Source organism: Tiliqua scincoides, chromosome 1 (genome assembly GCF_035046505.1).
Source record: "Tiliqua scincoides isolate rTilSci1 chromosome 1, rTilSci1.hap2, whole genome shotgun sequence".
In the NCBI taxonomy this organism is placed as follows: domain Eukaryota; kingdom Metazoa; phylum Chordata; class Lepidosauria; order Squamata; family Scincidae; genus Tiliqua; species Tiliqua scincoides.
Genome location: NC_089821.1, coordinates 152,202,781 through 152,215,219, shown reverse-complemented (window position 1 = coordinate 152,215,219; position 12,439 = coordinate 152,202,781). Strand labels below are relative to the sequence as shown.

Here is a 12,439-nt window from a genome sequence, read left to right as displayed (position 1 = left end):
CCTTTCACTTTGCTTAAACAAGTCACTGTCAAGCAATTAAGCTTATAGTGCAACGCAATCCAGCTCCTAGCAGTGTGAATACCTTGATTAAACTAGTTCTGAGGCTAGATGGGAAGGGGTTAACTGCTGCTTCTCAACTAGCATCAGAGCTTGTTTAAACAACGCATTCATTGCCAGGGAGTCCAATTGCATTGCAATTTAGCAGTTAAGCTTGCAGCTCTATGCAATCTAGCTCTGATCAGAAAGCTTATTTAAACACAGGACTCACACTGCTCAGAGCTGTATTGCACTGTAAGCTTAACTGCTTACAGCACCCTGTTAAAGATATACACACTTTCCCCAGTAAGTTCTTAAACAGTGGACGGGGGGCATTATCAATACAGGCGTCCCCCCATATTCGCAGTTTCCGTATCAGCAAGGGGGTCTGTGGAATGGATCCCCCGCAGATATGCAGGGGGCACGCCTGTTTATTGCCAATAAGGTCAACTTCATTGTTTGCACGTTACTGAAACAAGACCTCGTCAATATCCACCGGTTTGCTGAAGATGTTAAAGCGCTTGTCTGTGGCCAGCCTCTTGGTAACATCCCTGAGAAACAACCGCAACTCTCTCAGCGTGTTCTCCTCCTGGTCCTCCATTCGCTGTTTTTCTGCCTCGGACAGCTGGCGGGTTGAAGGTGGTAGTGCAAGTGGAAGCACCTCCATATCAGAAAGAGCTAAAGATGTGAAACATCAGGCAAAACAAGATATTTAGGGTGTATCTTCTTAAAATTTAATACCACAGTGTATTTTACACTTTTCCTCATACTAGGCCACACCAAGAATCTTGAATTCCTTACCTCAGTTGGCAATAAAAAAGAATCATACTGAGGAGACTTTCTAACCTCCGTGAACACCTACATCCTTCTAAGTAGTAGCAGCCTTTAATTAAGGGTGTGCAGACAAGAGTTGCGTGACTGGTGTGCATTATATGGTTCTATCCAAGCAAGTTAAAAAATTAAAGCTGAAAAAGTATTTTTTGTTCCACCCATCTTCACTCTGAAGGAAAGCACTACTAATACTTGCCAGGCAACAAAATTCCCCAGTTTAAACTGCGGAGGCATAAAATGGCATGGGTTCCTTTTTCACTGCTCCTGAATACAGTTGGTCCTCAATATCCACGGGGGATCCGTTCCTGGACCCATTGCTGATACCAATATCTGTGAATAATAGAAGCCACAGAAAGGACCTCTAGAACTTCCCAGACGTGACCAGAAATGCATTCCTATCGTGACCAGGTGGTGTTCTGAGGCACAGGGAAGGCCCCTCTGCACCTCAGAACACTCCGTAGATGCAACTGGAAGGCACTTCTGGTCATGTTCAGAGGTCCTTGAGGTTCTCCAGGCATGGGGTCAGCACCTGCGTTGAGTCAAATCCACAGGTGCTGAATCAGCACATAAGGAGGGCCAATTGTATGCTAATACTACAACTGGAAATATCTTCCTTCACTTCCTTCCCCAGTGCAGTTGTAATCATTACAGAACTTGTATATTCTCTGCTCTTGAAATCCCTATTTATATACAGAAAGATTCTGGGATAGGAATCAACTGCAAGTTAGAAGAGAAAGAAAAAAAGTAGGCAGGTATCATAGATCAGCCATTTTCAACCTTTTCCAGCTCACAGCACACTGACACGGCACTAAAATTGTCAAAGCACACTGCCAGTTTTTTACTTATATTATTACACTGCAATTAATTTTTAATTAATATAATTAATACAATGAAATCCTTACATGACAGCTAAAGAAATTCAAAAGAACCTTGGAGAGGGAAGTATATGGAATTTTTGGAAAGGAGGAAAAATGTTTTGAAGTAGGGTGATAGAACTGTTATCAGAAGTGCCTGAAAGTGTTGGCAAAGAGAGGTCAGTCTGAGAACATACTGGAGAAACGTGGAGTGAGGGGCATGAGGAGACATTATTGAATCAAGTGCAGGATTCAGATGGTGGGAGGGGAGAGAAAGTGAGGCAAATGATTCTGGACTTTGGAAGGTGGAGGCAAGTGAGGGAAGGGACAGTAGGAGAGGTGTTAACTGTAATTATGAGATTTAGGAGGGATGTGCTTGTGGGAGGGGGTGGGGTAGGGGAGAAAAGAAGAGGGAAGTGCCAATTGCCTGCTCATATATTCGAGGAAGTGCAACCAAGAGCTGTGCATGTCTACTCAGAAGTAAGCCCCATTATACTCAATGGGGCTTACTCCCAGGTAAGTGTGGATAGGACTGTCAGTTTACCAGTTTTCTTCCTTCTAGGAGGTGGCATTGATGCCTCTTTGAGAACCAGCTCTTGGAAAAATTTACGTCTGTCATCTTCATTAGGTCTCTGAATATAAAAAACCTCTTCATACTGGATTTTAAAGATACACTTCACCTATATGAAAAGAGTCAAAAATTAGAAAATGTTTTCAAGCTGTTTGATCAACAGTGACACTAATTTTGAGGATCAGTTTTTCAAAGAGAAAAATGCAGGACTGGTTTAGATGTTCACCATTCCACATAAAGAAAGCCCATACCAGTAACAGTGTTCTACATAGAAGCAATATAATTTGTACACATACAAGAGTAACACTAGATCCAGGTCATTCTTTCCAAAGGCGGATGGCAGGTGTGCCAGAACCCCCGCAGAAAATTATGTTAAATGAAATCAATTTTAAGAAACAACCTCCCTTTACTCATTGTGCCATTATTGCACACTCCAGGGGGAAGGGAGGGGTTGCTTGAAACTAAGCTGTTCTACACCCCTGGAGAGAGTTTGATTGATAGCTTGCCTGCTGCTGCTCTCCTGTATTATAATGGTAAATGAGGCTGAGAAAAGAGACTGTTTTTCCTTTTAGAGGGCCCTTATCATGCTGAGATAAAAACCTCAGGTGAAAAATCCATGGATAATTAGGTTATACCGGTATCTCCGTTTATTTTCTTACTCTAATATGCTTTTACATTTTGTTTTTAAGTGCTTTTAAAACTGTTTCCTTGCATACACCTGCTTATTGAGGCTTCTTTGAAAAATCTCTAAAAAATTTATTCTTGCTGCTTACCTACCATGGTTTCTGTGTTTGGGGTGTCCTCACTCCACTCCTAATAGCCAACCCCACTCTACCAAGGTATCCCAAGCTAGAGGGCTGCTTTCATGGAGATGTTCATAAAACAAGTTTTTGCTCACCTTCCTGCCTACTCACAGCAAAGTTATGCTAGACTGCAGCATATCCAAAGACAGGTCTAAAGACTTGAGAATATTCAGTAATAGTTTTCACTGGGTTTTTTTATTGCAGTCCTCCATGCTATATCACAATTTTATTATACTGTTTTTAACAAAGTTCCCACAGTTTCAAAAACAACTTGCAATGTGGAAGAAGAGTGCTGCTATATGAGCAGCACACACCAAAAAGACCCCTTGAGATGCAGAACTAGATATACCGTTACTGGAATCAAAACTAAGCTATAATAAAACATTAAAAAGTGTTCTAAACTAGCACTGTAAAGCATTTCATTTATAACTGTGGTGCAGAGATAAATATTAACTAATAAATGTTTATGCTAACAGTGGAAAAACAGGGAAGCAAAGATGATATTCAGTTTGCTTAAACACAGAACATAACTTTATTGAAAATAAATACCAGCAAGTCTGAGGAATGATGCAAGTCTAGTAGATCAAATAACATGGAATCCAGGGAGGATCACTCCAGACAAAAGTTAAAACATTTCACTTCTTGTTTCAAGCTCTTTTATGATTTAGGCACAATAACCGTGCAATTTCAAATTGAGACCACTTCAATTTACTTCAAACTACAGGCGCGTGAAATGACTTCCACAACCAATAGTTCTCTATTCTGTGCCATGCTACAAAAGGCTTGCTAAATTGTGCCAGGGACAAAAAGATGCTTATGATGGACAATTCCCTCCAAGTCAGAAAAGTTAGGGAAAATTCCCACATGCATGTTAAGGGGCTGCTATGTCCTCAATGAACATTTTACATCTCAAGTAATCATTTCATGCTCACCTCTTCAGGCAGTTCACTATACATGGTTTCAGAGGTAGAGAGCAGAAATATAGGTGAGAATGATGGTATGTCTTGCAGCAAAGTTAAAAAAGTAGCTCTCACAGTTTCACTGACAGATTCCCACCAATCACCAATATGAGGCATGTAAACAATACTTGGTAGCGTTCTTCTTGCTTCACGAAAGATCTAATTGAAAACATTAAGAGTATGAAATTAAGCAAAAAATCAAAATCCTTGGTATGATTAAAAACGCAACATTTTAAAGCATGATGTGTTTAATATCTACCCTTCAATGTTAGGCTCACATGTTAGCATATTGCATAAAAAATTCCTTTCCAAATCTGATACATGGGTCCAAATTATTCTTCCAATCGACCTCTATTAGGCATAGAACTTAACAGCTGCCTGAGCGGCTTACACAAGAAATTACATTCAAGCAGGTCATCAAAACAGAAATAAATGTAGATTAAATAAGATTTCCCTCCATTTTACATTTGGTTAAAATCTCATATAAAAAAATCCAACATTGGTTTTACCATTTTTTCAATTGTAAGTAATATCTGTAGTTTCAATTCATCATGACAGTTGGAATAATTGGCAAAAAAACAGGTCCAAGACTTCTTGTAAAGCGGGCAATGGAGCACTGTGTGGGTGTCAGAGACTCCCTGTATCCCAAGTCACAGGGACATGTCAATCGCTAATGCGTGGTTTTATTAAATTTCAGATCCAGTTCCTGAGAAGGGAACATATTATATCTGGCGAGTGTGAAGGCACAACGAAGTAAAGGATTATCTAAAATATATAAAAATCTAGAACACTGGCCAGGAGGGGGAAAAATCTGAAAAAACAAAGGTGAGTGGGTTTTGTTTGCCTCAGCAAGTAGTCCCTGGTATTCAATATCTCTCAATCTAGAAAAAATTATCTTTCTAGCCCGCATCAAGGATTCATTACCCACCAAGTCCACTGGTATACCAATCAATCGTAGCTTACTAAAAAGGCGAATATAGCCTGAGTAAGTCCAAGAATCAGAAAGCAAGTCCTGAATCAGTAAGTTACTCCCCCTGTTAAAACAGATACTTAACCAAAAACTAATAAATTTGCAACAGGCTATACATTCAAGTCTTTGTAGTCCTGCTTCTAAGCAAACTGCGCTGTAAGGCGCACAATGGGGTAAACCAAAAATCTTAAAGAAAAATTGAGAGTACTCTTTCCATTTCCTTATTGAAAGCAGCAATCCAGATTCTTGTATTTGTAAGAATACAAATTATTCTTAATCATTCTACAGTTTCAAAGCAATGTTTTACTAATTTGCTATTAGATTAAAACAGGACATTTTTCCACAGCTTCCACAGTTGTCATTTTTCAAGATTTATAGCACACCTCAAAGGTTAATTCTGAAAAATTACCATTGTTTAACTAAAATCACTGAAACCAATGAAGTAACTTCACATCTTACAAATAATTTCCTGAAGAAATACTACAGTATCTCTGTCTCATACAATCACTAAATTACATCATGCTGTGTTTTTCCCATATTCCAAGCAGAGGCTGTGATTATAGATGGGGATTAACAAAGAAGAGCTTGGACTCTAACTATTTACATTTCCCAAGGCCATATTAAAATATGATTCACATGATTTTTTTTTTCAAATCAGTTGATTCTTTTAATAATATAGCAGAAGAACTATCTTCTAAGTATCCACGGGGGTTCCATTCCCAGAACCCACGCAGATGCCAAAATAGCGGATAATTGGATCAGTGAATTTGGGGACCCTTAAAATTTCCAAGGTAGCCTCTGGAGGTTGCTCAGAATGTTCATTTTGAACAAAAAAAATGCAACTTCCCCAGCCCTCAGAATGCCTTTTAAAGACATATATAAACGTCACTTCCAGTTTCCACAAGAAACCGGAAGTTGCATTTTTTCTTTTGCCCAAAACGGGCATTCTGAGGTATGCAGAGGCTATGAACACCTCAGAATACCCTCTGCAGGTGACTGGAGCACAACTTTGGTCGCCTTCAGAGGGTCCAGATGGGCCCTCCCCCACAGGTTCAGAACTCGCAGATTATGAAATCTGCAGGTACCAAATCCGAAGATAACAAGGGTTGCTGGTATTTCTAGTTCTAAACACACACATGACTTTGGCACAAAGTCAGAAAAGCACAGCTGCATGGTATAATTTGGAAAGACTAGACAACCTCGTTGAAAGGTTTGCTGGTGTTTTAATACCAGCCAGTTAACTTTTCTATATAAAATTAACTGGAAGTTTGTATCAAGGAGTTTGGTTCCAAGACACACTATTTGATCTAAATACAACAGGTAGATTACAAAAAGACCTAGCTGTCCAATGGAATATTTATCTTCCTGTAGAGATCTCGGGTTCCTTTCTGCCACTCACTGTTTACCACGTGTCATTTGTTGATTTTCTCCCCTGTCATCTGCTGCACTAAAACAGCTGCTGCCCTACACGAGCCAGAGACACACCAGTGCCACAAAAGTTTCATCTCTAGCCAAGTCAGAATTAAGAACCAGCAAAGACATTTCCTTCAACTGCTTCCTGAATTATCCAGAGGCATGCACACACCCTCTAGGAAACTAAACAGATGACACCACAGTCACAGTTTAATAGCAATGTTGACACTTCTAAAGCTCACAGTATTTGAAACGTTTTAAAGTGCATTTTGTTTCCTTCTGATGTTCCTTTCTCTTCATATGTTCCTATTCAACTGGAAATAACCTTGGTGTACAAGCAGTTTATTTTAATTATTTGAAAACGTTTTTATCTCACCTTGTTCCTCTAGATCAGGAGTGGCCAACTCATAGCATGCTATATGCCACTTTTATATAGAAAATATTGAACAAGTTACTCCATCTTAACAGCGCTTTTGGTGATTACCATAATAACTAAATAGAGCATCCAAATTCAAAGGTAGTATATCTCCAAGTGCCAGAAGGTACAGAGCAAGAAACAGAAGAGTGCTGTTGCTTATAAAGGGTTTTACGAAGACATCTGGCTGACTGCTTATGAGGCCAGAAAGATGGTCTGCATTGAGCTTTAGTCCAGCCCAGCAGGACTCATTCCAAGTTCCATAAAAGGTGTTACTAACATCCAACCTATTTGGCTTTTTATCCTGTTCATCATTCTTTTCCTGCCTTTCTCCTTGTCTTTCAATCAAGCAGAGTAGCTATGGCCACCCTGAGTGCACCCATTGCAGCATTAGAAACTTGGGGGGGGGGGTGTTGTGTAAGGAGTAGCAAAGAAATAAAAGAAATATACATAGTAATAGAAAGAAATCAAGTAAACTGTAAACTTCTGTGGTACTTTCTTTGTTATTTAAATGTTTTCAAAAGTATAGTGACTTTGCACATGCCACTTAGAAAGTGTGCAACTAGTTGGCCACCCTTGCTCTAGAGTGGTCCAAGGCAAAGTATACTTGAGCAACATAATACAATATAAATAGCTTAAAAATACCTAGCAACCCTCGCCAACAATAACTCTGCTGATGTTAAAAACTTCAGAGACCCAACTACCTTTGTCCTTCCTAAGAAGTGCACAATTATTCAAAAATACTCCATCCAAAATACATTATTCAAAAATACTCCACACCAAAAATTACAGGTGGTTATACCATTAATAACAAACAAGATTAAAGCCCGATAAGCAGAGATTCTCCTGGTTCAGAAGTCCACGACTTGGGTATTGGACTATCATCCTTGCTCTGAATGGGGTTGTACTCCCTCTGAAGGAGCAGGTTCACAGTTTGGGGGTGCTCCTGGATCTGCAGCTGCTCCTGGATTCCCAGGTGGCAGTTGTGACTAGGGGAGCATTTGCTCAGCCTCGGCTGATTTGCCAGCTGCAATCATACCTAGATCGCTCAGACCTGGCCACGCAGACACATGCCCTAGTGATATATAGATTATAATACTGCAATGCACTCTATGTGGTGTGCCTCTGAAGACAGTCCAGAAACTGCTATTAGTACTGAATATGGCCGCTTATGTGGTTGCTGGGGCTTGTCAGTTCGACTACTCAGTCGCTGCTTTGGAGACTACAATGGCTGCCAGTTCATTTCAGAGCTCAATTCAAAGTGCTAGACTTTTAAAAGCCCTTTACAGCTCAGGTCCAGAGTATTTGAGGGACGGCCTTCTTCCATACAATCCTCCTCTCAGGTCATCAGACAGGACCATTATAACTGTGCCACCACCAGCAGAGATGAGAGGGAAGGCAGAAAGAAATTGGGTCCTCTCAGTGGTGGTGCCCCACCTATGGAATTCCCTCCCCTAGAATTGAGAAAAGCTCCATCTTTGGAGTCCTTTCGGCGGGGTCTCAAAACTTTTATATTTAGGGAAGCCTTTGAATGCTGACTCCGGGCTGGCGTTTTTTAATGAAACATAATTTTAATCATAGTCCATTTGAGCTCATTTGTGCTTTATTGTTTTACTTGTATTATATTAATGTTTTAGTATTGTTTTATTTGTAAGTTGCCTTGAGTGCCCTTTGTGGGATATGTATGTATGTATAAATAACCAACCTGAATGACATCTCCCCACTCTTCAACTTACCTGATAGAATTGGAATAATCAGAAAGAGGCTACCCTTGCAGGTTCCAAATTCTGCCTGACCGATATCTTTATGAAACTATCAAAGTGCACAATTCCCTTCACCCTCTACAAGATAATTCAGAGCATTTTTAAAAGTAAATATTTCATGACCGAAAAATATTTTTTGGTTGCATTTGCTCCTATCTGAAATAGAGATTACTTATAAACAGCCATGTCAGTATAATTTTTGGCTTACTCCTCCAAAGGGATACACATATTAGCCTACTGCAGTGGTTCCAGGGGATCATCCTCCCCTCAGCTCAGCAGAGGCCAAGGACAGGCCCCAGCCTCTGCTGAGCTCAGATTGAGCTCTAAAGCTTAAAAAAAAACATAACCCAGTTTCATGGAGACATTTTAAATGCCTTAGGAGACCCAGGACTTCCCTTGCCTCTGGGGGGGGTGGCCCCCCTAGGACCACAGGGATGAGCATTCACCCATATCCACGGTTTCAGGTATCTGTGGGAGGTTCCAAAACGCAATCCCTGCAGAAAAGGGGACATGCCTGTATAACGTTTTTCAACAAAAAGTTCACAAAGTGGTTTACAAAGAAAACCAATTAACTAAATGGCCTCCTGTCCCAAAAGGGCTCACAATCTAAAAAGAAATGCAGAAGAACAGCAAACAACCACTAGAAAAGACATTGCTGGGGTGAAGAGAGACAGTTTCTCTCTACCTGCTAAATATAGGAGAATACCACTAAATGGTGCTTCTTTGCCCAGTCAGCAGAGGTAGAGCAGCAAGCCATTTTCCCCAACCAATTTTCTAGCTGCAGCCCCCAGATCCACCCCCAAGACCCATTTCTGAGATTTAAGATTGGGTGGAATGCAGTACAGGAAGGTACAGGTGAAGGGGCAACCTACTCATGGTTGAGTGTTAAGCCCATTTACAATTTTGGGATACGCACCCAATCAGTCCCCTGCACCAAAAAGTACATCACTTCTGAGAGCCTGAACCAAAAGATACAGGGTTCTTTTAAGCATCATGGAGTTCCAGTAGTGAAGGGTGGGTAGAGAAAATGGTTTGTCCTGGCACTTGTACAAGCTCTACTATGGTAGCACTACTCGTGGCAGCTTATACAAAATATTGTGTATTGTGAAAGAGGGAACAAAATATTTACATTTCAAACAATTTACCACACAAAAAGTCACCCAATGTAATACACCGAACAAAATGTCATAGGGTATATAAATGCAAACCAACCTGTGCACATGATTCCTCAGGTGTTTTGGCACTGACAGAATAAAGTGCTGGCAGATCTAATCTGTGTACAGCAAATTTTTCAAGAGAGTGTAATAGTGCTGGAGCAAGGTGTGAAGTCTGACCTGAATCCCTCTCTCCAGAAAGCAGTAATCTTGGTCTGTAAGAGGTGGGCTGGTGGTAAGCTGACCTGCAACAAAAGAAACATTTTCTCTAAACCCAAGTGTGCTGACCATGTCTTTTGTATTTGTACTGTAATGTTAATTATTCTAAGGGCCCAATCCTATCCACCTTTCCATTGCTCATACAGCTGTGCTGGGGGGGGGAGAGAGTCACAGAAGCCTCCTCAAAGTAAGGGAACAATTGTTCCTTACCTCAGACCTGCGCTGTGGTGCTGGAAAGTTGGACAGGATTGGGCCCTTAGTCATAGTAGAGAGCAACATGAATGAATTATAGACATTTGATAGTAGTTAGGTTACAAATGTACCTAGTACTAAAGAATTTGTAACTGCAATTGAAGGCTTTGTCTAACTAAGTCTCTGGTAGGAATGAAATAGTAAAGTTTTCTGTTATATGTCCAGGTCAGCTGGAATGAAGCTATTGCAGTTTGTTCTAGTTCAGGTTAATTGTTGCTAATTATACATTACACCGTCAATGATCATGGCCAGAACAACATATGGAAAAAAAGTCAGGTCCCAAGAAAAAAAATGTCTGTAAACTAGTTTGGCACACCTGAACAAGTTCAGTTAGGGTTTACATGAGATAATTTACATGAGTATTATTATTATTATAATTTAAATAACTGCTATCTTCCCTCCAAGAAAAAAATTAGATTATAATTTTGTTTTGCCTGATAATTTTTGTTTTTAGCCTTGCAATTGATAACAAAGTCCTTTGTGCATATGTCATGCTGACAGGTACCATACAGACCAGCAGTTCCCAAACTATGGGTCCATGGCTCATCAGTGGGTCACAACCCAGTACTGGTGGTTCACAAAACTTGACAGGGTACATTAAGCTATGTACATCAAGGGTTAAACAACCTGCTACTTGGGGGGAACACTGGTCCCCAATCACCATTACACTCACACAGCTTGAGCAGCTGGTAAAGTGAAACTATTCTTTTAGGCAGGTTCCGATGCAAAAAAGTTTGGGATCCAGTGATGTAGACTATTATACAAACAAGTAATAATGTGCATGATTCATATTATTGAAATATTGCATCCTAAATTATATGGCTCTATCTACGAACAGAAAAACCTCCTACAACTTGTATAGGAAGTTGGAACATTGTAAAGCAGGTATACATGAGGGAACAAAGGAAAACTGGTGATCATGGATTATTATTAGATTTTTTTTCAAAACACAACCAGTTACCTCTAGAGACTGAGGGATTGTTTTTAAAATGTAATTATTAACTATGGTGATCAATGCAAAACACTAAGGCGGAAGGTTGCTGATCCCATGAACATTTTCAATCGTTTCAACAAAGTTAAAAGAGGGATTAAATGTTAAAGTGCAAAACTGCTATTCCATTCATAAGCATTAATTTATTTAGACATGTTGGAATCCATCATGTTGGAAATCCACCTTTCAAAGAGGATGAGATAAAAGGCAAGTGCTCTTGGTTTTAGGTTTTAATTAAGGATTGCAAATTATTATTGACCAGAAGGTGCTTCCTGAGACTCCTGTGGGCCATTCTAAGGCTCATGGAGGCCAATAAAGTAGGTCACCAGCTTGGTGTGACCCAGGAGAGGCCTCCAGAGGCTCCAGGTAAGTAATTGTGTGGGCTTCAGGAGTGGATCCCAGCATCCTCAAAATTCTTTATCTATAGGAGATGGTCTGAAACCAAACCTCCGCGGATAAGGAGGGACCAATGTAACTTTAAAATGAAAACCATTCTAACTCACATCCAAGCAAATCTTGATAAGTATACAGGAGACTATCAAAGAATTTAAATTATATATTTTCAATACCTTTAGCAGGCTTCAGCCAAGACTCACTGCGGTTTGGCTCCATATATTTCATTTCCAGGGGCTCAGCTGTAAGATTTGTTATGCCAACATAGCACTTACAGCAGGGCAACCGTTAACATCAATAGCAATGTCACAAATCAGGAGCTTATGCTAGCATAGCTGCAAAATATGCTTGGGTAAACTTTAGAGATAAAGGTACTAAAACATTTTCTTACATTGTAAAATGCAGATAAGGTTTATGTACAGCAGCTAATTGTTTCTTTGGTGATCCTGATTGGCAACTTGTCTCAAATATTGATGAGCCATTTTCATCTTCGCTATCATCCCAAATCAGACTTGGTGCAACTGTTCAATTAAAATTAAAAAGGTATTAATATATATTGTCTTCTACTGCAAATGTATAGAATCAGAAATTGAAAGTCAAGAGCCTTAACTGAGAATAAACTATCCTTTCAGAGGGAAAGTTAAACCTTTTTCCAGGTATACCTTTCTTCATCTTGTATTTATTGTTTTTGCAACAGCACATTGCTGTAAGTGAACTTTCTGTACACTAATGCAGCACAGAGATAGCATTAGACCTTGTGGCTCACCACAGGATTGTCATATAAAGTAGTATGACATTTTGAATAATATAAAAGA

At 39.8% G+C, this 12,439-nt stretch overlaps 1 protein-coding gene across 2 annotated transcripts in view; it reads right to left on the bottom strand.

Annotated features, from left to right (window-relative positions):
- ATAD2B (ATPase family AAA domain containing 2B) overlaps window positions 1-12,439 on the bottom strand; it is an 80,261-nt gene that overhangs the window by 21,418 nt on the left and 46,404 nt on the right. The window contains exons 17-21 of one of the 2 annotated variants that reach the window (XM_066611685.1): window positions 12,016-12,145; window positions 9,828-10,014; window positions 4,028-4,213; window positions 2,266-2,401; window positions 518-714 (exon numbers count right to left, since the gene is read on the bottom strand). In XM_066611685.1, coding sequence (XP_066467782.1) covers window positions 518-714; window positions 2,266-2,401; window positions 4,028-4,213; window positions 9,828-10,014; window positions 12,016-12,145 — 836 coding nt within the window. The remainder of the gene's footprint in view (window positions 1-517; window positions 715-2,265; window positions 2,402-4,027; window positions 4,214-9,827; window positions 10,015-12,015; window positions 12,146-12,439) is intronic. The other variant, XM_066611693.1, reaches the window with a different exon arrangement.